Here is a 23,720-nt window from a genome sequence, read left to right as displayed (position 1 = left end):
GCTTTCACTCAAGCAAGACCATCATGCCATCCTTTACCCAGGCTTCAAGGATACTGTATAACTCCTCTGCTAAGACAGAAAAGGGAGGAGGAATACCATTTCTCTCTCTTTCTTTCTGCCTTTAATGGTCTTTTGTGGTCTTTTTTGGCTCATCCATCATAGCCACCTCGACATTTTTTCTCTCCCACTTCCAAGGTTGTCTAAGGACACTTGTGGTTTGTGAAGTCGAGTCTTTGGATGGTTTCTTAACTGAAATGTTGGTTCTCCTGGATGCCTCTACCAGCCGCATAAAGCTTGTGATCTGTAGGTTCTCCAAGTAGTAATGATATTCATACAACATACTAGCAATGCAAATGTCCACCAATATTTCTTCCTCCACAAGATCGTAGCACATCAAGGAGAGGTCTTTGAACCTACGGATATAGTCTAGTAGCCCTTTAGATATCCTCTGCCTTTCGTACTGTAGATCTGATAAGATAAGCTTCTCATCTAAGGTGAAGAACTTCTTCATGAACTAGGTGGTCATGTCATTCCAACTCATAACTAACCTTGGTGAAAGGCTAGTGTACCAAGTGAAAGCACGACCTTCTAGAGATTTAGAAAACCCCTTGAGCCTCAGCTCATGGTTATGGGAATGAGCTGTCAAGGCATCCACGTGCCTCCTGATATGCTCTTTGGCATTCCCCACCACACCATCATACTTGGGGAAAAGGAGAGGTGTGTAGGAGGCATCAGATAGCTCAGAGAGAAGATGACTGAAAACAAGAATGTAGGAGAACAGATGGAATACAACAAAAAGGAAGGATAACTAGAGATTATCCCTAGTGGAGTCGCCAAAAATGTACGTGCAAGTTAGATTTGTAAGACTTGTGTGGAAAGCATGTGAGATATCTAACAGTACATTTTGATGAAAAAGCTTAAAACAATAAAAATGGAAGCTTTAACACCATAATGTTGAGAGAAAAAGAAAGTAATGCAAGGAAAGTAAAGATGACAATAGGATGTATGTGAAAAACCCTTTGAAATGTGGAAAAACCATGGGTGACCAAGGATGAATATCCCTTGATCTGTCAAGCTTTGTATTTCATAAAAATGGAGGTTTCCCTTGTACAGTGGTGATATTCTCACTAAAGGAGGGACCTTTTCTCTACCTCACCTCCTTACAAACTCTCTACCCTTTTTTCTATTATACTATCCTAGTTCTTACCCTAATAGTCTAGTAACTTGTTCCTCTTATAGTCCAAGGAATGTTGCTAGGTACAAGACAAATGTCACATTATGATTCCCCTATTTGAACCCTAATACAGCTGCTGTACTATGTAGTGGCTGGAGGAGAGAGAAAGAGCATGCCGAGGTCAGTATAGCAGCATGAAAAGTAATCCTGCCACTACTTGGGGAGCAATCCTTAGACAAGGAAAAGCACATTAGGGATCTTGGGAGCAATGCATGTGTCCCCAATAGTGGTCCAGCACAAGCATAGCTAATTGGAGGGAAGGATTTCACAACCTCTAACCAAAGAGAGTCACTATCCTCTTTTGTGAATGTTGGGTGTCCATGTCAGGTGCAAATCTCACTCTCTCCAAGATGATCACACCATTGGCATGGACCAAAGATCCCTTATCCCAGCCAACATTCATTTTCCTTGTCACAACCATTCCATGTGTAGGGTCCAAATCCATCCATGTCAACATTCTCCCATGCCTTGGTCGGTGTACTATACAAGACACCAAGGGGCCAAGCACCTCACGAGCCTTGGCTCCTTCTCGGGGGCTCATATAGGTGATTCATGTTGTTAAGCACTTAGCCAAACTAGGGCAAGTGGCTTCTCGGGTCTTGACTGTGGCCCCAGTTTTGGACCTAGAGTTGGAAGCATCCCCTCCTAAAAAGTGGCAATGGGAGGAGGAATGTTTAGGGTTTACAGGAAAGGACAAGGCATTATTCAACCCTACAATGATGCACTAGTAGTAACGTTACGGATCACAAGTTCCAACATAAGGAGGGTAATGATAGACCAAGGAAATGGGGTTAAAGTGGTGTATCCATATTTGTATAAAGGATTGGGCCTGACTCATGAAGACCTAACTCGATATGACATTCCCCTAGTAGCCTTTGACGACACCGTAGTCACATCAACTGAACAAATAAGGATAGCCGTAGAGGTAGGAGGAAGAAAGGAGTTAGTGGACTTTATATTTGTTCATTATTACTCCCCTTACACTGCCATTCTTAGTCGCCTGTGGATTCATTCAGTGGGTGCTATGCCTTCCTCCCTACATCAGAAGGTGAAATTTCCAACTAATTAGGGGATCTTTCAACTTCGAGGAGATCAAAATGTTACTCAACAATGCCAAATAGCTACCATTAGGTGTAAACAAATGAAAGAGGTCAAACTGGCCAAGTGGACTTTATATTTGTGGACTTTATATTTGTTCATTATTACTCCCCTTACACTGCCATTCTTAGTCGCCTGTGGATTCATTCAGTGGGTGCTATGCCTTCCTCCCTACATCAGAAGGTGAAATTTCCAACTAATTAGGGGATCTTTCAACTTCGAGGAGATCAAAATGTTACTCAACAATGCCAAATAGCTACCATTAGGTGTAAACAAATGAAAGAGGTCAAACTGGCCAAGTGGACTTTATATTTGTTCATTATTACTCCCCTTACACTGCCATTCTTAGTCGCCTGTGGATTCATTCAGTGGGTGCTATGCCTTCCTCCCTACATCAGAAGGTGAAATTTCCAACTAATTAGGGGATCTTTCAACTTCGAGGAGATCAAAATGTTACTCAACAATGCCAAATAGCTACCATTAGGTGTAAACAAATGAAAGAGATCGAACTGGCCAAGTCATTATAGCATCTACAGTCTCCCTCAAAGGATTTGTGAGAGCAGTTAGAGAAGATGTCCATAGATCTCAGAGATAGATATTTTCAAGTGGGAAAAAGCCTCCCGATCGTGGAGAAAGTGGAACTTATACTTTTCTTGATAAACAATGTGGACGTGTTTGCTTGGAGCCCGTATAAAGTCCTAGGGATAGATCCAGAGTTTATATGTCATTGGCTTAATGTAAATTCCAACCACCTACTAAAGAAACAAAAGCTGCACCGATCCTCGACTATCCATGCCAAAGCAATAAAAGAAGAAGTGGACAAGCTTAAAGAGGTTGGGGCTATCAAGGAAATTTTCTACCCCAAATGGTTAGCCAATATGGTGGTAGTGAAAAAGAAAATTGGAAAATGGCATATGTGTGTGGACTTCATGGATCTAAACAAAGCTTGTCCAAAAGACCTCTTCCCAGTGCTGAAAATTGACCAACTTGTGGATGCCACCTTCGAACATCCGAGAATGAGTTTCCTTGATGCCTTTTAGGGTTACCATCAGATAGCCCTAGCTCCCGAAGACCAAGAAAAAACCTCATTTATCACTTCCACGAGCAACTACCATTATAAAGTTATGCCATTCGAGTTAAAGAACGTGGGATCGAGATATCAGAGGATGGTTACTAAAATGTTCAAGAAACAATTAGGGAGAAATATGGTAGCTTATATAGATGACATGGTGGTGAAAAGTAAAGCCAAGGGAGAACATCTCTCTAATCTTGTGGAAACATTTGAGACTCTTCATAAACACTGTTTAAAGCTAAACGCCTCCAAATGTGCCTTCGGAGTAAGCTCGAGGAAGTTCCTCGGATATCTAGTAACGAATAGGGGTATTGAAGTGAATCCGAATCAGATTATAGCTTTGCAAAACCTAAAACCCCCGAGGAACCCAAAGGAGGTCTAACGCTTGACAGGTATGACTACAACTCTAAATCGATTAATCTCTAGATCCATGAACAAGTGTAAACTTTTCTTTCAGTTGTTGAAGAAGTGGAAGGACTTCTGGTGGACAGACGAGTGTCAAGTGGCATTCGACGAATTAAAGCTGTATTTATCTCAAGCTCTAATCCTGTCCTGACCGGTAGTAGGAGAAATGTTGTACATGTACTTACTTGTGACAGACCACGCGTTAAGTGTCGTACTAATCCAATTAGATCAAGATATTCAAAAGCCAATCTTCTATGTGAGCAAAACTCTCATGGAAGTGGAAATGCGCTATCTCCCCCTCAAGAAGGCTACTTTAGCACTAATCCATGCTACTCAGAAATTGCCCCATTTTTCCAAGCTCATACGGTGATAGTCTTACCCTTTGCAGGCCTTGCTTAGGAGAGTATAATTCTCGAATAGAATAGCAAAGTGAGGGGCATTTTTAGGGGCCTTTGACATTTAGTACGAACCTAAAACCTCTATTAAAGGATCGGTCTTGGCAGATTTCATCGTGGAATTCACCCCAAGGCACCCGAAGTGTTATGGGTCGGAGGAAGTAAGCAAGAAAATCCAAAATGGGACTCGACATGGCAAGTATATGTGGACAGAGCCTCAAACTGTCGAGGAGTAGGAGTTGGCACAGTTCCAATCTCCCTAAAGGATGTCAGGTTAGAAAAGTCGTTTAGGTTGGGTTTTCAAGCATCAACCAATGAAACAGAATGTGAAGCTCCCCTTCGGATGTCTAAGCAAGTAGGAGCAGTTAAAATGCAATTTCATTGTGACTCTCGGCTTATTGTCAGCTAGGTTAATGGAGAATTTGAGGCTAAAGATTAAAGAATGGTGAGCTACCTGAAAGAAGTCAGGATCTTGAGGGGTCAATTTGAAAAAGTGGGTATTTTGCAAATCTCCAAGGGAAGTAACAGTCACACTGATTCTTTGGCTACTTTGGCTTCGTCAGTGGCAAATCCACTCCCGAGATTGTATCGGTAGAGTTCTTTCCCTTTCCTAGCACTTTACCCCCTAAAGAGGCCATGATCTTAAGTATACGTCCATCTCCCAGCTGGATGTACCCCCTTGTGGTATACCTTTAGGAAGGAAATCTTCCTGACGATAGACATGAGGTCGAGAAAATCAAATGAAAGTCACCTAGATATTGGGTATCCGAAGAAGGAAAGCTGCACAAAAGGTCATACTCAAGACTTTACTTGCTATAACTCCATCCTGAGGCGGTCTATATAATCCTGGGGGAGTTACACAAGGGGATATGTGGGAGTCACACAGGAGGGAGGTCCCTTACACGTAGAGCACTGACCCAAGGATATTGGTGGCCGAGCATGCAAAAGCAAGCGTAAGAGTTTTCTAAGAAGTGTGACTAATACCAAAGATTTGCTTCAAGCATCCATTAGCCCGGAGGAGTTCTTAATCCAATATCTAGTTCTTGGCCATTTGCCCAATGGGGACTAGATATAGTGGGCCCTTTCCCTAAGGTGACTGGCAATAGAAGGTGGATCTTAGTTGGAGTGGACTACTTCAGCAAGTGGGTCAAAGCCAAGCCCCTAGCTAACATATGGGACACCGATGTCAAAAGGTTTCTGTGGAGGAACCTAGTGACTCGATTCAGCGTACCAAAGATTTTGATATCAGACAACGAGCTACAGTTTGATAGTAAAGCATTCCGACGATACTACTCGGAGTTGGGCATCACGAACAAGTATTCCACTCCATTTTACCCCCAAGGTAATGGTCAAACTAAGGCAACAAATAAGTCTATCATGAATGGTTAAAAGAAAATATTGGATAATTCTAAAGGAACATGAGTTGAGGAGCTACCTAGCATGCTGTGGGCATACCAAACCACTCTTAAGAGGTCAACCAGGAAAACTCCATTCTCAATGACCGATGGTGCTGAAGCAATAATCCCTGTGGAGACGAGATTACCCACTTCTCGAACTGACGGATTCACTGAGGATAGCAAAAATCAACTACTTAGCAAGCACTTGGACCTCATGGAAGAAAATTGTGAAATGGCCTCGGCGAAATTGGCTAATTATCAACAAAAGATTAGACGCAGATACAACAAGAGCATTAAGTGCATGGAGTTTATACCAAGAGATTTAGTGTTGAGGAAAGTCTTGGAGAACACCAGAGATCCTACCATGAAAAATCTAGGACCTAATTGGTAGAGGCCATATTGAGCCACATCTATTGCGAGGACAGGGGCATATTAGCTGGAGGACCTAGATGAAAGACCAATAGCTAGGCCATGGAATGTATCTAACTTAAAAAAGTATTACTTTTAATTGGTATGTATAGAAGTCTGTACATTATCCATGTTTACTACTATTAAATCTAGAGAGTAACGAAGGATATCGAAGAGGCCCAAGCCATGGCATTGGGATCATGGTACGGAAAAACAAACCCTATGGTACTAGACACTATCTTTGCTTCCAATAGGTCTTAAGTTGAATTTTCTACCTTAGCCTGACTCCAGGGTCACTAACAGAAAAGGAAATTAAGACTTTAACAACCCAAAAAAAAAAATTTGTGGTACTAGACCACCGAATGTAACAAAAGTACAATCACATGTGATTTTGGTACTGCACAATGTGAAGATGGTACAATCAAATGTGAGAAAAAAAAAATAAAGGAACCACCGAATATGACCAAAGCACAATCACATGTGATGTTGGTACTGCACAATGTGAAGATGGTACAATCAAATGTAAGAAAAAAAAAATAAGGGAACCACCGAATGTGACAAAAGTACAGTCACATGTGATTTTGGTATTGCACAATATGAGAATCGTACAATTAAATGTGAGAAAAAAAATAAGGGAACCATTGAATGTGACAAAAGTATAGTCATATGTGATGTTGGTACTGCACAATGTAAGGATGATACAATCAAATGTCGGGAAAAAAAAAACTGTTGAATGTAACAAAAGTACAGTCACATGTGATGTTGGTACTACACAATGTGAGGATAGTACCATCAAATGTGAGAAAAAAATAAGGGAACCATCAAATGTGACAAAAGTTTAGTCACAAGTGAAGTTGGTACTGCACAATGTGAGAATGGTACAATCAAATGTGAGAAAAAAAAAATTAGGAAACCATCAAATGTGACAAAAGTATAGTCACATGTGATGTTGGTACCGCACAATGTGAGGATGGTACAATCAAATATGAGAAAAAATAAGGGAACTACAAAATATGACAAAAGTACAGTCACATGTGATATTAGTACCACACAATGTGAGGATAATACCATCAAATGTGAGAAAATGGTAACTTAATATAGCAAGTTGCCTACTAGTGGGTATCATACCCCCCTAAAAAAGGAGGGGGGGGGGTACAATAGAATTTCCCTAATATTATTAAAGTGTTTAATAAGATAATATCACAACAAAAACAAAAATCTCATAATACAAAATCAATGATTCAATAGTATATAAAGTTCTTTATAAGAAAGAATATATATATATATATATATATAAATTGGTACCTTATTTCCAACCTTGCTAGAGAGAGAGAGAGAGAAAAAAAAAAAAAAAAAAAAAAAAAAAAAAAAAAAAAAAAAAGGTAGAAATCCTTGTTTGGTAGAATAAAATAAGCTAATGATATATTTGTTTAAATAGTAGAATTTTAAAATATGAAAAATTTACAATTTAACCCTTATCAATGCAGGATAAGGCGGGGATGGGGCGGGGTGGGACATGTTGGTTCTAAAAAATCTAAACCCATCCCCGCCCCACCCCGTGGTGCAGGGCTAAAATCTTGCCCCACCCCGTGGTGCAAAGCTAAAATCTCACCTCATCCCTACCCCACTACCTTTTCGAGGCCGGGAAAGCTTGCGTGGGGTGAAGTAGGGAGGGCTCGGTCAAGCAGGGCGGGACAGGGCAAAATTGCCATCCCTAATAAACAGTCTTGGGAAACAGATTTTCGACAATTATTAAGTTTGTATTTATTTTTGTAGCCGTTGCCTTTTGTATCTTATTTTGCTGATTATAACATAAGCGTAAAAAGAATGAGGATTCGGGATCCAAAATCCATAATAATTAACTAGACAAATGACAAAAAAAAAAAAAAAAATAGTAAATGTTCCAAAGGTATTTTGTATAAACGATACTTGGATCTAATTGGGTATCTAATTCAAACCCAATTAATACTTATAAAAAAAAATTAAAAAAAATAAATTAAAAAAAAAAAAAAAAAAAAGAACGGTTAACTGATGCTGCATGTTCTTTCAAGTTTCAACCCTAATTTATATATAATTTTTCATAACTAAATGATATGGTCTATCAATTATATCGTTATCCATGTTTATTAGTAATTTAGTATAATTACCTAGCAGATCGTACCAATGTGTGAAAGAGCACTCGTCCTCTATGCAACTTGTGCTTAGTTTATTTATAGACCATGAGCGAATCATGCAGGAGTAGGGGCCTAATTTATTAGTAGTTGCGCTTCAAGGAATCAAGGTCAATTTTGAGATACCCACTCACACTACCATTGCTCTTCTCTGCTCCCCATTTTGTCCGTCGTTCTTTTAAAGGTTTTTTTTCTTTTTTTCTTTTTTGAACACATATATATAGTTTTAAAAAGTTAATTTAGGCAGGGCATAGTAAGTCATATAACTTTGTTTGTGTGAGCGATTAGTGTCATATTGTTTGCATATGGTTAGTCCTACTCCTACAGCTATTTAAATGAAGAGAATATTTCAACAGGTCGACGATTAACGTAAAATTTTGTACTTTTTTTTATGAATGAATTAATTTTGCTTGTTTATTGAGAATGAGAATTGATAAGGTCCTCAAAATTTGAGAATAAAGACTGCTGTTGTTATTGTTAGTAATACAGTCTTGTAATTTGTTTTGTTGTAATCATACGGAGAAGGGAACAAAATAAAGTAATAAGCCTTTCAACTTTCATTTTTTATTGTTTTATTTTGATAGGTGAAGTAGACGTAATAGCAGGAAAGATCAAAGGTTAACAATACTTCTCTCTCTAGCTACCATTCATTTGTTTGTTTGACCTTGGAATTACAATTTGCCACCAACAATCATACCTGAAAGGTTTGTTAAGGTTAATGCTACACCCAAATCCCAAAAAATAAAATTAAAATTAAAATTAAAAAATTTGAATGGTCTGAGATGCGAAAAGTTTGAAGGTCTAATCTTTCCATGACAACGATCGTGTTTGAAACTATTCTTTGAGACCATTGTAATTGCGTTTAGGTCCGAACGGGCTATATATAGTTTAGAGCTAAATTTAACTCTAAGTGAGGTATTTTTAAATTTTAATTAATAATTTCATATATCAACGTAGAGAAACTAGTTTATCAAATTTAGTATTACAACTTCCCTTATAATAGAATCACTCAATACAACTGGACTTATAAAAGTCCAATTTAAGTTTAAGTGACCAATTACACCTAAAGAAATTTGATTGATCAGTGATGACTTTATACAATTTATACACCAGACACACCCGCACTTAACGTGTGGTGGAAGCAAATCAGGGTTTACACTTTTACAAACAAAGGGACCAAATCCTCAAAAGAAATAGAGATTGAGACCATCCAAGTTAATGGTGGAGCCATGATCGGATTATTTTAGGAGAAAAATTATAAGCAACACACACACAAGTACCTAAGGCCAATTTGAATAATAAATAACCATTATGAATATTGAGCAATTTTACTTTAAGAAAGTCCAAAAAAAGTCATTATATTGCATTTATTTGTAAGGGGTTCTCTTACACATGAATGAGTAATTTTGTGCCTTTCTTTTTCTTTTTCTTTTTCTTTTTCTTTTTTTTTTTTCAGTCAAATTCCAGCTTATGCATGAAAGGATTTTCAGTAGCTAGAAAAAGTATAACTCATGTGAAATATGATATTTCGGTTAATACTAGTTTAATGACCAAATTTTAACATTTTAAGAGTTTCACTACAAGCGTATATGCACCTAAACTTCGAAATTTAACTTAAATGCAATCTTGAACTTTAGAGTTTATTATGTAATTATAATTATCTTTTATTTTTGACACTCACATTTAATATAATAAATTATTTTGTTAAGAACTTGGGTTCTTTGATAATTTTATATCACCTTCAATAATTTTTTTTTCCTTTTAATGATTAAACCTCTTACTTTTTTGTTTCAAATCTCTAATTACAATTTTATAGATTTTAAACCTAATAAAAAAAGATAAAATAGAAAATATTTTATTTCCTTTTTCAAATGATGTTTGACATTAAAAAATAATAAATAAATAAAAACAATTTTGATCGATAAAGACAATTTTTTGTGGGGCCTACCCCCGCTCTTTTTGTGGTCCTGCTTCTGAGAAATCAGGTATGCGCAAAGACAAGAGTGTCACCATTCCACCATTAAGGGCCTTCAAAAAATTTTGTGGGCTAGGGGGGGCAATTAAGTAATTAACTCCAAGCTTTGCTATTGCTCCGAGTCACCATTTCCCATGAGTAGGTCGGGTCGGGCGGGTCCACCATTTGACAAGCAACAACCAACAGACTTGTCAAATGGGTTTTAAACTTTTAATTATGAAAACAGAACTCATGCCAACCTTCTTTACTTTTATTTTTATTTTTTGGGTTGCTGCGTAAGTTTATGCCAATCTTATTGATAAGGGCATTTTTAACATTTTAAGTTCTTGGATCCATTAGGTATCCCCTTGAGGGGGGATGACAAGATTAATGAGCTCTCTTTGATCCATTGGTAGTCACCACCCTTCCCTCTTGACCAACGACGTATCTGGACCCGTCGGGCAACTTGCAAAGATCGAAATACCGCTTGTCCATGACCGAGCCCGACGGGCTGAAGGATGGACTAATAGATCAAAAGCATACTAATGGGTGAGAGAACGGGGTAACAGATGAATACGGTGGGTCCCACAGGCACTTACGTGTTCTCTACTTATACATCCTTATATGGAAAAAGCTTGTACACCACGTCCAAAGACTCCTCTCCACACATGTATCTTCTCAATATGGGAAGGAAAGCCCTAGGATGTTGGAGTAATGATTCCATGCCTTCTCTATAAGGAAACACACCCCCCCCCCCCCCCCCCACCCACCAAAAATCAAGGGATTCTGGTTGGCTCTCTACAATTATATAAACATCAAACCTTAACTATCTCAAGGTACGTACAATTTTCTAACTCTTACACTTTTGAGTTATTGGAGATTCTTCTATTACTAACTTAACCTTCGGAGGGTCTTTGGCCAACACCCCACTGATACTCTCTGTAGGTTATTCATCTTCTTTGTTCTTCAGGTACCTCATTCAACACGTGTGTGGACGATCAGCTCACTGACAATTTTGTGCACCATCATTTATTGTCATAGATTTTCCAAATGTACTATATATGTATACCTTATCACACATCCAACATAAACACCAATTTCAACCATAAGTATGCAAGAACCAAGTTTATTCTGAATTCAATAACCCTTTACAATTACAAACCATGAATAGTCTGTTGGTTAAAAAAAAAAAAAAAAAAAAAAAAAACCATCGACACACATTGTCTCATTAAAGATCGACCAAAATCCACTTGAGAGTTGCATTAAACATTTTGAACTCATTGATGACAAGAAATCTTAAATTACAAACCCCCATTCCTTCATGTGGATCCAACATGGAAAGACCCATGAATCCATTTTATAATCAAATACAATGTAAGTCATCACGTGTATATCTATGTGCTCATGAGGTTGAATAGTTGTAATTGACATATAATAATTTGAAGAATATCCACAAGAAATCTTGTCCATTTTGAATTTTTTTTTTTTTTAATGGTAATTTAGTTATGGATTTTACAAGTTCCAAGCAATCGCTTAAAATATGTATTATAATTTCCAATAGTGGGCTAAATAAATAAATAAAAACAATATTATAAGAGAAAACATAGCAAGTTAGGTCAAATCACATCATCCTTGAAATTGAAAGTTGTATGTATGATTGATGTTAGAATTAAAATTAAGGCCCAACAACCAAGCTATGTTGAACTTGGTTTGCATATCATTCTATCTTTGTTGGTTCCAATACTCATCTCATGCATATTTTTTGAGTTTAGGGGATAAATCTATCAAGAATACAATGTATATTATAGCAAGAAGATTTGGATACATTATATTTAAAGGCTCAACGGAAGGAACTTATATTTAAATTTATTCATGAACGGGAATCAAAGAATGGAAATAAAAAAGTGAAGAAGTTTTTTTATCATTTTATATTGAGTAGACAACTAAAATTACTTGAAATGTGAGATGCACTAAAAGCCTACTTAATTGAATGGATTGGTAAAATCCACTATTCACTAGAGGGGATAGTAAGATAGCCACCTATCAATCATGGCAAGACATTCATTGGGCTTGTACTCTGGAGCTGTATGCCCCCCTCCCTACAAAGAAGCAAATGCTAGAGTTAACTTGTGGCTATTACTTGGAAAATATTTTTATATGGAACAATTAACTAGTTACTTATTCTTGCCTTTACTGTTGCAAATGTCAAGCAGTACTTTTTAGATGTATACTGCATTGTGAATCTGCACAATACAATTAAAAATAATCCATAAAACAATTATAAGCTTTATATTAGAATATAACTTGTATTTAAAATTTAAAAAGTTAGGGGGATGGTGGAAGAGGCTATAGGGTTGCTGAAACATGAAAGTTGAGGTAGAAACTTACCCTGCGACTTGCCCATCAACAAACCATGGCCTCCAATCATGGGCAATAGTAAGGTTTAGCGATACTATCCATGCATGCGTAGCTATGTATGGAATAACCATGTCATGATCACCGCTGTGTTATTTGGAACAAAACAAGAAAACCATTGTTCAATAAGAATTTCAATAAAACATAAGATGAAATTTGAACTGATTATATCAAATTTTTAATTCCCAGCAATGAAAAATGGAATCTAGTGAAGGTGTTAATAGTAATGTCCTATGTAAACATTTTGAACCAACTTGTTATTGTTCACAGATTTGTGTTTCTATGGGTAGTTTTTTTAATTAAAGTAATACCTTGTAAACCTTGGTTAGTGTTAATTGAATTGTATGGCCAAGAAGCAGCTTGTGATATGACAGATATGTATTATGACAATAAACTAGCAATAGCTAACCTAATATAGCAAGTTGCCTACGAGTGGGTATCATACCCCCCTAAAAAAGGGGGGGGGGGGGGTACGATAGAATTTCCCTAATATTATTAAAGTGTTTAATAAGATAATATCACAACAAAAACAAAAATCTCATAATACAAAATCAATGATTCAATAGTATATAAAGTTCTTTATAAGAAAGACAATATATATATATATATATATAAATTGGTACCTTATTTCCAACCTTGCTAGAGAGAGAGAGAGAAAAAAAAAAAGGTAGAAATCCATGTTTGGTAGAATAAAATAAGCTAATGATATATTTGTTTAAATAGTAGAATTTTAAAATATGAAAAAATTACAATTTAACCCTTATCAATGCAGGATAAGGCGGGGATGGGGCGGGGTGGGACATGTTGGTTCTAAAAAATCTAAACCCATCCCCGCCCCACCCCGTGGTGCAGGGCTAAAATCTTGCCCCACCCCGTGGTGCAAAGCTAAAATCTCACCTCATCCCTACCCCACTACCTTTTCGAGGCCGGGAAAGCTTGCGTGGGGTGAAGTAGGGAGGGGTCGATCAAGCAGGACGGGACGGGGCAAAATTGCCATCCCTAATAAACAATCTTGGGAAACAGATTTTCGACAATTATTAAGTTTGTATTTATTTTTGTAGCCGTTGCCTTTTGTATCTTATTTTGCTGATTATAACATAAGCGTAAAAAGAATGAGGATTCGGGATCCAAAATCCATAATAATTAACTAGACAAATGACAAAAAAAAAAAAAAAATAGTAAATGTTCCAAAGGTATTTTGTATAAACGATACTTGGATCTAATTGGGTATCTAATTCAAACCCAATTAATACTTATAAAATAAAAAAATAAAAAAAAATTAATTAATTAAAAAAAAAAAAAGAAAAAAAAAAAAAAAAAAGAACGGTTAACTGATGCTGCATGTTCTTTCAAGTTTCAACCCTAATTTATATATAATTTTTCATAACTAAATGATATGGTCTATCAATTATATCGTTATCCATGTTTATTAGTAATTTAGTATAATTACCTAGCAGATCGTACCAATGTGTGAAAGAGCACTCGTCCTCTATGCAACTTGTGCTTAGTTTATTTATAGACCATGAGCGAATCATGCAGGAGTAGGGGCCTAATTTATTAGTAGTTGCGCTTCAAGGAATCAAGGTCAATTTTGAGATACCCACTCACACTACCATTGCTCTGCTCTGCTCCCCATTTTGTCCGTGGTTCTTTTAAAGGTTTTTTTTCTTTTTTTCTTTTTTGAACACATATATATAGTTTTAAAAAGTAAATTTAGGCAGGGCATAGTAAGTCATATAACTTTGTTTGTGTGAGCGATTAGTGTCATATTGTTTGCATATAGTTAGTCCTACTCCTACAGCTATTTAAATGAAGAGAAATATTTCAACAGGTCGACGATTATCGTAAAATTTTGTACTTTTTTTTTATGAATGAATTAATTTTGCTTGTTTATTGAGAATGAGAATTGATAAAGTCCTCACAATTTGAGAATAAAGACTGCTGTTGTTATTGTTAGTACTACAGTCTTGTAATTTGTTTTGTTGTAATCATACGGAGAAGGGGACAAAATAAAGTAATAAGCCGATAACAGCCTTTCAACTTCATTTTTTATTGTTTTATTTTGATAGGTTAGGTAGACGAAATAGCAGGAAAGATCAAAGGTTAACAATACTTCTCTCTCTAGCTACCATTCATTTGTTTGTTTGACCTTGGAAATACAATTTGCCACCAACAATCATACCTGAAAGGTTTGTTAAGGTTAATGCTACACCCAAATCCCAAAAAATAAAAATTAAATTAAAACATTTGAATGGTCTGAGATGCGAAAAGTTTGAAGGTCTAATCTTTCCATGACAACGATCGTGTTTGAAACTATTCTTTGAGACCACTGTGATTGCGTTTAGGTCCGAACGGGCTATATATAGTTCAGATCTAAATTCAACTCTAAGTGAGGTATTTTTAAATTTTAATTAATAATTTCATATATCAACGTAGAGAAACTAGTTTATCAAATTTAGTATTACAACTTCACTTATAATAGAATCACTCAATACAACTGGAGTTATGAAAGTCCAATTTAAGTTTAAGTGACCAATTACACCTAAAGAAATTTGATTGATCAGTGATGACTTTATACAATTTATACGCCACACACACCCGCACTTATCGTGTGGTGGAAGCAAATCAGGGTTTACACTTTTACAAATAAAGGAACCAAATCCTCAAAAGAAATAGAGATAGAGACCATCCAAATTAATGGTGGAGCCATGATCGGATTATTTTAGGAGAAAAATTATAAGCAACACACACACAAGTACCTAAGACCAATTTTAATAATAAATAACCATTATGAATATTGAGCAATTTTACTTTAAGAAGGTCCAAAAAAAGTCATTATATTGCATTTATTTGTAAGGGGTTCTCTTACACATGAATGAGTAATTTTGTGCCTTTCTTTTTTTTTCAGTCAAATTCCAGCTTATGCATGAAAGGATTTTCAGTAGCTAGAAAAAGTATAACTCATGTGAAATATGATATTTCGGTTAATACTAGTTTAATGACCAAATTTTAACATTTTAAGAGTTTCACTATAAACGTATATGCACCTAAAAACTTCAAAATTTAACTTAAATGTAATCTTGAACTTTAGAGTTTATTATGTAATTATAATTATCTTTTATTTTTGACACTTACATTTAATATTATAAATTATTTTGTTAAGAACTTGGGTTCTTTGATAATTTTATATCACCTTTAATAATTTTTTTTTTATTTCCTTTAATGATTAAACCACTTACTTTTTTGTTTCAAATCTCTAATTACAATTTTATAGATTTTAAACCTAATAAAAAAAGATAAAATAGAAAATATTTTATTTCCTTTTTCAAATGATGTTTGACATTAAAATAAAATAAAAATAAAAAAAATCTATTACTTATATAAGTAAAAATTTCATAAAAAAATTCATAATAAAATTAAATGAAAAAAAAAAAAAAAAACAATTTTGATCGATAAAGACAATTTTTTGTGGGGCCTACCCCGCTCTTTTTGTGGTCCTTTCTGACTTCTGAGAAATCAGGTATGCGCAAAGACAAGAGTGTCACCATTCCACCATAAAGGGCCTTCAAAAAATTTTGTGGGCTAGGAGGGGCAATTAAGTAATTAAGTCCAAGCTTTGCTATTGCTCCGAGTCACCATTTCCCATGAGTAGGTTGGGTCGGGCGGGTCCACCATTTGACAAGCAACAAACCAACAGATTTGTCAAATGGGTTTTAAATTTTTAATTATGAAAACGAAACTCATGCCAACCTTCTTTACTTTTATTTTTATTTTTTGGGTTGCAGCGTAAGTTTATGCCAATCTTATTGATAAGGGCATTTTTGATATTTAAGTTCTTGGATCCATCAAGTATCCCCTTGAGGGGGGACGACAAGATTAATGAGCTCTCTTTGATCCATCTGTAGTCACAACCCTTCCCTCTTGACCAACGATGTATCTGGACCTGTCGGGCAACTTGCAAAGATCGAAATACCGCTGGTCCATGACTGAGCCCAATGGGCTGAAGGATGGACTAAAGGATCAAAAGCATACTGATGGGTGAGAGAACGGGGCAACAGATGGATACGATGGGTCCCACGAGCACTTATGTGTTCTCTACTTATACATCCTTCTATGGAAATAGCTTGTACACCATGTCCAAAGACTCCTCTCCACACACGTATCTTCTCAATATGGGAAGGAAAGCCCTAGGATCTTGGAGTAATGATTCCATGCCTTCTCTACAAGGAACACCCCCCCCCCCCCCAAACCAAAAATCAAGGGATTCTGGTTGGCTCTCCGCAATTATATAAACATCAAACCTTAATTATCTCAAGATACGTACAATTTCTTAACTCTTACACTTTTGAGTTATTGGAGATTCTTCTATTACTAACTTAATCTTCGAAGGGTTTTTGGCCAGCACCTCACTGATACTCTCTGTAGGTTATTCATCTTCTTTGTTCTTCAGGTACCTCATTCGACACGTGTGTGGACGATCAGCTCACTGTATCAAGATTGTAGCTCACATCAGAAAGATAGAAAAGAAATGAAGCAAAAGAAGAAAGCAGCAAAGAAATAATATTTCTATCTAAACGACATTAGTGTAGTTTAGTTGTTGTAGTTTTGTATTTTCTGTATGTAAAACTACTTGTAGCTTTCCATGTATTTAAGTTGGAAGAGTCTCACACGTGGAATAACAGAATGACACACATGCTGTAACTGATTTGGGATGTAATTGTTTTGGGATTTTTCCAGGTCTCTGTTTTTGGTATTTAGACGCAGAGCTTGTATAGATTCATTTATCAAATTGAAATCAAAATTTTTCATTCTCTCTCTCGCATATCATTTCTCCATTTCTCCTTCAAAGTTTCTGTACTTTCTTATATGGTATCAGAGCTTGAGCCTTTATCAATGGCGTCAAACACAGAAACTTCCTCATCTACTTCTTCGCATCGCGAGCTTTCTCCAATGGAAGATCCTCGCAGTCCATTCTTTTTGCATTATGGTGAATCTCCTGGTGCGATCCTCGTTGCTCCACACCTGACTGAGGATAATTATCCAACGTGGGCTAGAGCAATGATAATGGCTTTAGATGCTAAGAGCAAACTTGGCTTTGTTGATGGTTCCATCACTGTTGCAATGGCGATTACACCGCTTGAGAAGCAAGCTTGGTCAAAATGCAACTCGATGATCTCATCTTGGATCTTAAATTCTATTTCACCTCACATCAAAGCTAGTGTTATTTACAGAGACACAGCTCGTGCAGTGTGGAATGCACTAAAGATCCATTTCCAACAAGCAAATGGACCAAGAATCTCTCAGCTCCAGAAACAGATTTCCTCTATAATGCAAGGAGATTCTACAGTAACAACATTTTTCACTGATCTTCAAGCTACTTGGGATCAACTGTTGAATCTCAGGCCTTTGCCAAGCTGTTCATGTGGCAAATGCACTTGTGGAGTAAATGATAAGATTACGCAGCTTTATCATCAAGATTCAATAATGCAGTTTCTCAATGGATTGAGTGATTGTTATTCACAAGTCAAGACTCAAATCCTTATGATGGAGCCTGTCCCGTCAATAGATAAGGCTTTCTCATTGGTAATTCAGGAAGAAAGGCAAAGGTTTTCAACCTCTAATGGTGCTCCTTCTATTGAATCAGCTGCACTTGCTGTTAAGAACCAAGTCTTCAATCAAGGTTCTCATTCAAACAACAGCAATGGTAGAAATTTCAAGGGTAATGCTACCAAAGGAAGACCTGTATGCAGCCACTGTGGAAAACTTGGTCACATTATGGAAAAATGCTATAAACTTGTTGGATTTCCTCCAAGCTACAAGCAAAATGGACGGGTGGCCAAGGCTAATCAGGTTATGGTAAATGATAACCAAGGACAATTTGAACTTGTGCAGTAGAATAATCCCTTTCCTTTCACTTCAGAGCAGTACCAACAGTTGCTCTCTCTACTGAATTCTCATGCATCTACCTCTGGTAATTCAAATGATGCCATAGCCACAGCCAATTCTACCATTTCAGGTAATCTTTGTGACTCTTTTCATGATTCTTTCTGCCTAAGTATGCAACATTCCATTTTTGCAAATAATCCAGCTAGTAAAACAACATTTGATAGACAAACTTGGGTCCTTGATACTGGGGCAACAAATCACATTGTTCATTCTGTCAATTTGTTCACTAAAATCACCAAATTTGTCTCATCTTTTGTCCAATTACCTAATGGTGAAAGAGTTCTTGTCACACACATTGGCACCATTCAAGTGACAGCCAGCCTTATACTTGAAAATGTATTATGTGTTCCTGCCTTCACTTTCAATCTGATCTCTGTGAGTCAATTGACTAAAAGATTGTCATGTTGTTTCATTTTCTTGTCCAATTTGTGTTTTATACAGGACCTTTCTTGTTGGAAAACGATTGGAGTGGGTAAACTACATAACAACCTATACTTGCTATCTACAACTCCTTGCAAATCTGATTCTGCAGCTTCTTCTATTTTGGATTCTGTTTTGGGTACTTTTGTCAATAACATTTCAAATGTTCCTGTCATAACCAAGCCATTTCTTTGGCACCTTAGACTAGGACATGCTTCAGATGCTAAACTTCATGCCTTACATGATTGTATTCCTGATGTAAGCAATGTTCATAGCAATAAAACTTGTACTCTTTGCCCCATTGCTAAACAGAAACGTTTTCCATTTCCTTTCTTTAATCATCTGTCTGCAACTCCTTTTGATCTTATTCACTGTGATGTATGGGGCCCTTTTGCTAAGTCCACTCATGATGGTTTTAGATATTTCCTTACCATTGTTGATGATGCCACTAGATCCACATGGGTGTACCTCATGAAAACCAAATCTGAAACCAGACCCTTGCTGATTTCATTTTTCAATATGATATTCACACAGTTTAGCACTAAAATCAAGGCTATTAGGACTGATAATGCTCAGGAATTCATTCTAAAAGAATTTTATGCTAAGCATGGCATTTTGCATCAGCATTCATGTGTAGCCACTCCACAACAAAATTCAGTTGTGGAGAGGAAACACCAACATATATTAAGCATTGCAAGGGCCTTAAAATTTCAGTCCAATATGCCTCTTACCTTTTGGGGTGAATGTGTCTTAACTGCTGTGTATATTATAAATAGGCTGCCTTCTTCTACTCTTGGCAACAAAACTCCTTTTGAGAAACTATACAACACAACCCCTTCCTATGATCATCTAAAGGTGTTTGGATGCCTTTGTTTTGCATCTACTTTGTCTCACAATAGGTCAAAATTTGATCCTAGATCCTTACCATGTGTTTTTCTGGGTTATCCTTATGGGGTTAAAGGTTTCAAGGTGCTTGATTTGGCAACCAAGAAAATTTTTGTCTCTAGGGATGTTCTTTTCCATGAGACTGTTTTTCCCTTTATCTCTTCCACATACTCTTCTTCCCCTCATTCCACAATCACCTTACCTCACATTTTTCCTTCCCCAGACCCTTACCTTGACCCTTTACCTTTTGTTGCCACTCCTATTGTTGATTCACATACCCCACCAGCTCCCATTACAGATTCTACATCTGTTTTATCCAATCCTATCTCACCTTCCCCTACTTCACCCTTTACCATTCCAAATACTACCTCTGCCCCTTCCTTTGATTCTGTTCTTCCTCCTTCTGTAGACCCCATACCTGATCCTATATCTCATTCTATTCCTGCTTCAGTCCCTACTTCTATTTCTGATTCCATTCCACCCTTAAGGAAGTCTACAAGAATCAGTAAAGCTCCTGCTTATTTGCAAGATTTTAAATGCAGTACTGTTGTTCATGCTAAGTTTGATCACTCAAATTCAACCATCAAGTCTGGTTCCAGCTCCTCTATGTCAGGTATTAAGTATCCTCTCTCTGATTATATTGATCCTTCTGGTCTTTCACCTTCCTATGCCCATTTTTGTTCCTTAATCACTGCTATTTCTGAGCCAAAATCCTATTCTGAGGCTATCAAGGATCCTAAGTGGCAGAATGCTATGGCTGATGAGATTGCAGCCTTGGAATCCAACCAAACTTGGTCTCTTACTTCTCTCCCCTCTCACAAAAAGGCCATTGGGTGCAAATGGGTATATAGAATCAAATATAAGGCTGATGGTACAGTAGAGAGGTACAAGGCCAGACTTGTGGCCAAAGGGTTCACTCAGCAGGAGGGTTTAGACTTCACAGACACTTTCTCTCCTGTGGCAAAGATGACTTCAGTGAAGACTATCCTTGCTATTGTTGCTGTGAAGGGCTGGCACCTTGTTCAAATTGATGTGAACAATGCTTTCCTTCATGGTGATCTCCATGAGGAAGTTTATATGCATATGCCTCCAGGCTTTCACAGCAAGGGGGAGCATTTGGTGTGCAAGCTAAATAAGTCATTGTATGGACTTAAGCAGGCTTCAAGACAATGGTACTCAAAATTCTCAGCTACCATTTTGAAATGTGGTTTCAAACAATCTAAGTCAGATTACTCTCTATTAACCAAGAAGTTTAATCAGTCTTTTATAGCTCTCTTGGTGTATGTTGATGACATCCTTATTGCCAGCAATGATGCTCATGCTATTGAAGAACTTAAGGTGTTTTTGGATCAAGAATTCAAGTTGAAAGACCTTGGAAACCTGAAATTTTTCCTTGGTCTTGAAGTGGCCAGATCAGAACAAGGCATTTGTTTATGCCAAAGGAAATACACCTTGGAGATACTTAAAGATGCTGGGATGTCAGGCTGCAAACCAAGTAAGGTTCCTATGGAACAAAATCTGAAGTTAAGCAAGTTTTGTGGGGAGTTACTGCCTGATCCTAGTGTTTACAGAAGGCTAGTAGGGAGATTGTTGTATCTCACCATAACTAGACCAGACATTGCTTACTCAGTACAAAAATTGAGCCAATTTATGTCCAAGCCACGCAAACCTCATCTGGATGCAGCTTATAAAGTGCTGCAATATCTTAAAGGAACTCCTGGTCAGGGCATCCTTTTCTCATCCAAATCAGATTTACATTTAAAGGCATACACAGATGCAAACTGGGCTTCATGCATTGACACTAGAAGATCTACTACTGGATTTTGCATTTTCTTAGGTGATTCACTCATTTCATGGAAGACCAAAAAGCAATCTATAGTCTCTCGTTCCTCTGCTGAGGCAGAATATAGAGCCATGGCAGTCACTACATGTGAAATAACTTGGCTTCTGGCTTTGCTAAAGGATTTGGAGGTTTTTCATCCTAAACCTGCTATGCTTTTTTGTGACAATCAAGCAGCCATATACATAGGTGAGAATCCTGTGTTTCATGAAAGAACCAAGCACATAGAAATAGATTGCCACTTGGTTCGGGACAAAGTTGAAGATAAGGTCATTCGTTTGTTTTTTACTCCCACTCATTCTCAGCTAGCTGATCTCCTCACAAAGGCTCTTAGTGGGCAGCAGTTGCAAGCATTACTATCCAAGATGTGTATTGTGGATATCCATAATCCCAATTCTCATCTTGAGGGGGAGTATCAAGATTGCAGCTCACATCAGAAAGATAGAAAAGAAATGAAGCAAAAGAAGAAAGCAACAAAGAAATAATATTTCTGTCTAAACGACATTAGTGTAGTTTAGTTGTTGTAGTTTTGTATTTTCTGTATGTAAAACTACTTGTAGCTTTCCATGTATTTAAGTTGGAAGAGTCTCACACGTGGAATAACAGAATGACACACATGCTGTAACTGATTTGGGATGTAACTGTTTTGGGATTTTTCCAGGTCTCTGTTTTTGGTATTTAGACGCAGAGCTTGTATAGATTCATTTATCAAATTGAAATCAGAATTTTTCATTCTCTCTCTCGCATATCATTTCTCCATTTCTCCTTCAAAGTTTCTGTACTTTCTTATACACTGACAATTTTGTGCGTCATCATTTATTGTCATAGATTTGGAAAATGTACTATATATGTATACCTTATCACACATCCAACATAAACACCAATTTCAACCATAAGTATGCAAGAACCAAGTTTATTCTGAATTCAATAACCCTTTACAATTACAAACCATGAATAGCCTGTTGGTTCCAAAAAAAAAAAACCCATCGACACCACATTGTCTCATTAAAGATCGACCAAAATCCACTTGAGAGTTGCATTAAACATTTGAATTCATTGATGACAAGAAATCTTAAATTACAAACCCCCATTCCTTCATGTGGATCCAACATGGAAAGACCCGTGAATCCATTTTATAATCAAATACAATATAACTCATCATGTGTATATATATGTGCTCATGAGGTTGAATAGTTGTAATTGACATCTAATAATTTGAAGAATATCCACAAGAAATCTTGTCCATTTTGAATTTTTTTTTTTTTAATGCTAATTTAGTTATGGATTTTACAAGTTCCAAGCAATCGCTTAAAATATGTATTATAATTTCCAATAGTGGGCTAAATAAATAAATAAAAATAATATTATAAGAGAAAACATAGCAAGTTAGGTCAAATCACATCATCCTTGAAATTGAAAGTTGTATGTATGATTGATGTTAGAATTAAAATTAAGGCCCAACAACCAAGCTATGTTGAACTTGGCTTGCCTATCATTCTATCTTTGTTGGTTCCAATACTCACCTCATGCATATTTTTTGAGTTTAGGGGATAAATCTATCAAGAACACAATGTATATTATAGCAAGAAGATTTGCATACATTATATTTAAAGGCTCAACGGAAGGAACTTATATTTAAATTTATTCATGAACGGGAATCAAAGAATGGAAATAAAAAAGTGAAGAAGTTTTTTTATCATTTTATATTGAGTAGACAACTAAAATTACTTGAAATGTTAGATGCACTACAAGCCTACTTAATTGAATGGATTGGTAAAATCCACTATTCACTAGAGGGGATAGTAAGATAGCCACCTATCAATCATGGCAAGACATTCATTGGGCTTGTACTCCGGAGCTGTATGCCCCCCTCCCTACAAAGAAGCAAATGCTAGAGTTAACTTGTGGCTATTACTTGGAAAATATTTTTATATGGAACAATTAACTAGTTACTTATTCTTGCCTTTACTGTTGCAAATGACAAGCAGTACTTTTTAGATGTATACTGCATTGTGAATCTGCACAATACAATTAAAAATAATCCATAAAACAATTATAAGCTTTATATTAGAATACAACT

The 23,720-nt window shown here is 36.6% G+C and overlaps 2 protein-coding genes across 2 annotated transcripts in view; both read right to left on the bottom strand.

Moving 5' to 3' along the window:
* Positions 1 to 23,720, bottom strand: part of LOC126706703 (serine carboxypeptidase-like 13) — a 78,710-nt gene that overhangs the window by 33,250 nt on the left and 21,740 nt on the right. The gene's annotated exons all lie outside the window — the stretch shown is intronic.
* LOC126706704 (serine carboxypeptidase-like 18) overlaps positions 11,095 to 23,720 on the bottom strand; it is a 34,413-nt gene continuing 21,787 nt past the window's right edge. The window contains exons 12-15 of the mRNA XM_050406241.1: positions 12,523 to 12,636; positions 12,323 to 12,377; positions 12,175 to 12,233; positions 11,095 to 11,140 (exon numbers count right to left, since the gene is read on the bottom strand). Coding sequence (XP_050262198.1) covers positions 11,110 to 11,140; positions 12,175 to 12,233; positions 12,323 to 12,377; positions 12,523 to 12,636 — 259 coding nt within the window. The 3' untranslated portion in view covers positions 11,095 to 11,109. The remainder of the gene's footprint in view (positions 11,141 to 12,174; positions 12,234 to 12,322; positions 12,378 to 12,522; positions 12,637 to 23,720) is intronic.

This window comes from Quercus robur, chromosome 11 (genome assembly GCF_932294415.1).
Source record: "Quercus robur chromosome 11, dhQueRobu3.1, whole genome shotgun sequence".
NCBI lineage: Eukaryota > Viridiplantae > Streptophyta > Magnoliopsida > Fagales > Fagaceae > Quercus > Quercus robur.
The sequence above is the reverse complement of the archived record's forward strand: the minus strand, read 5'-3'. Positions and strand labels throughout refer to the sequence as shown.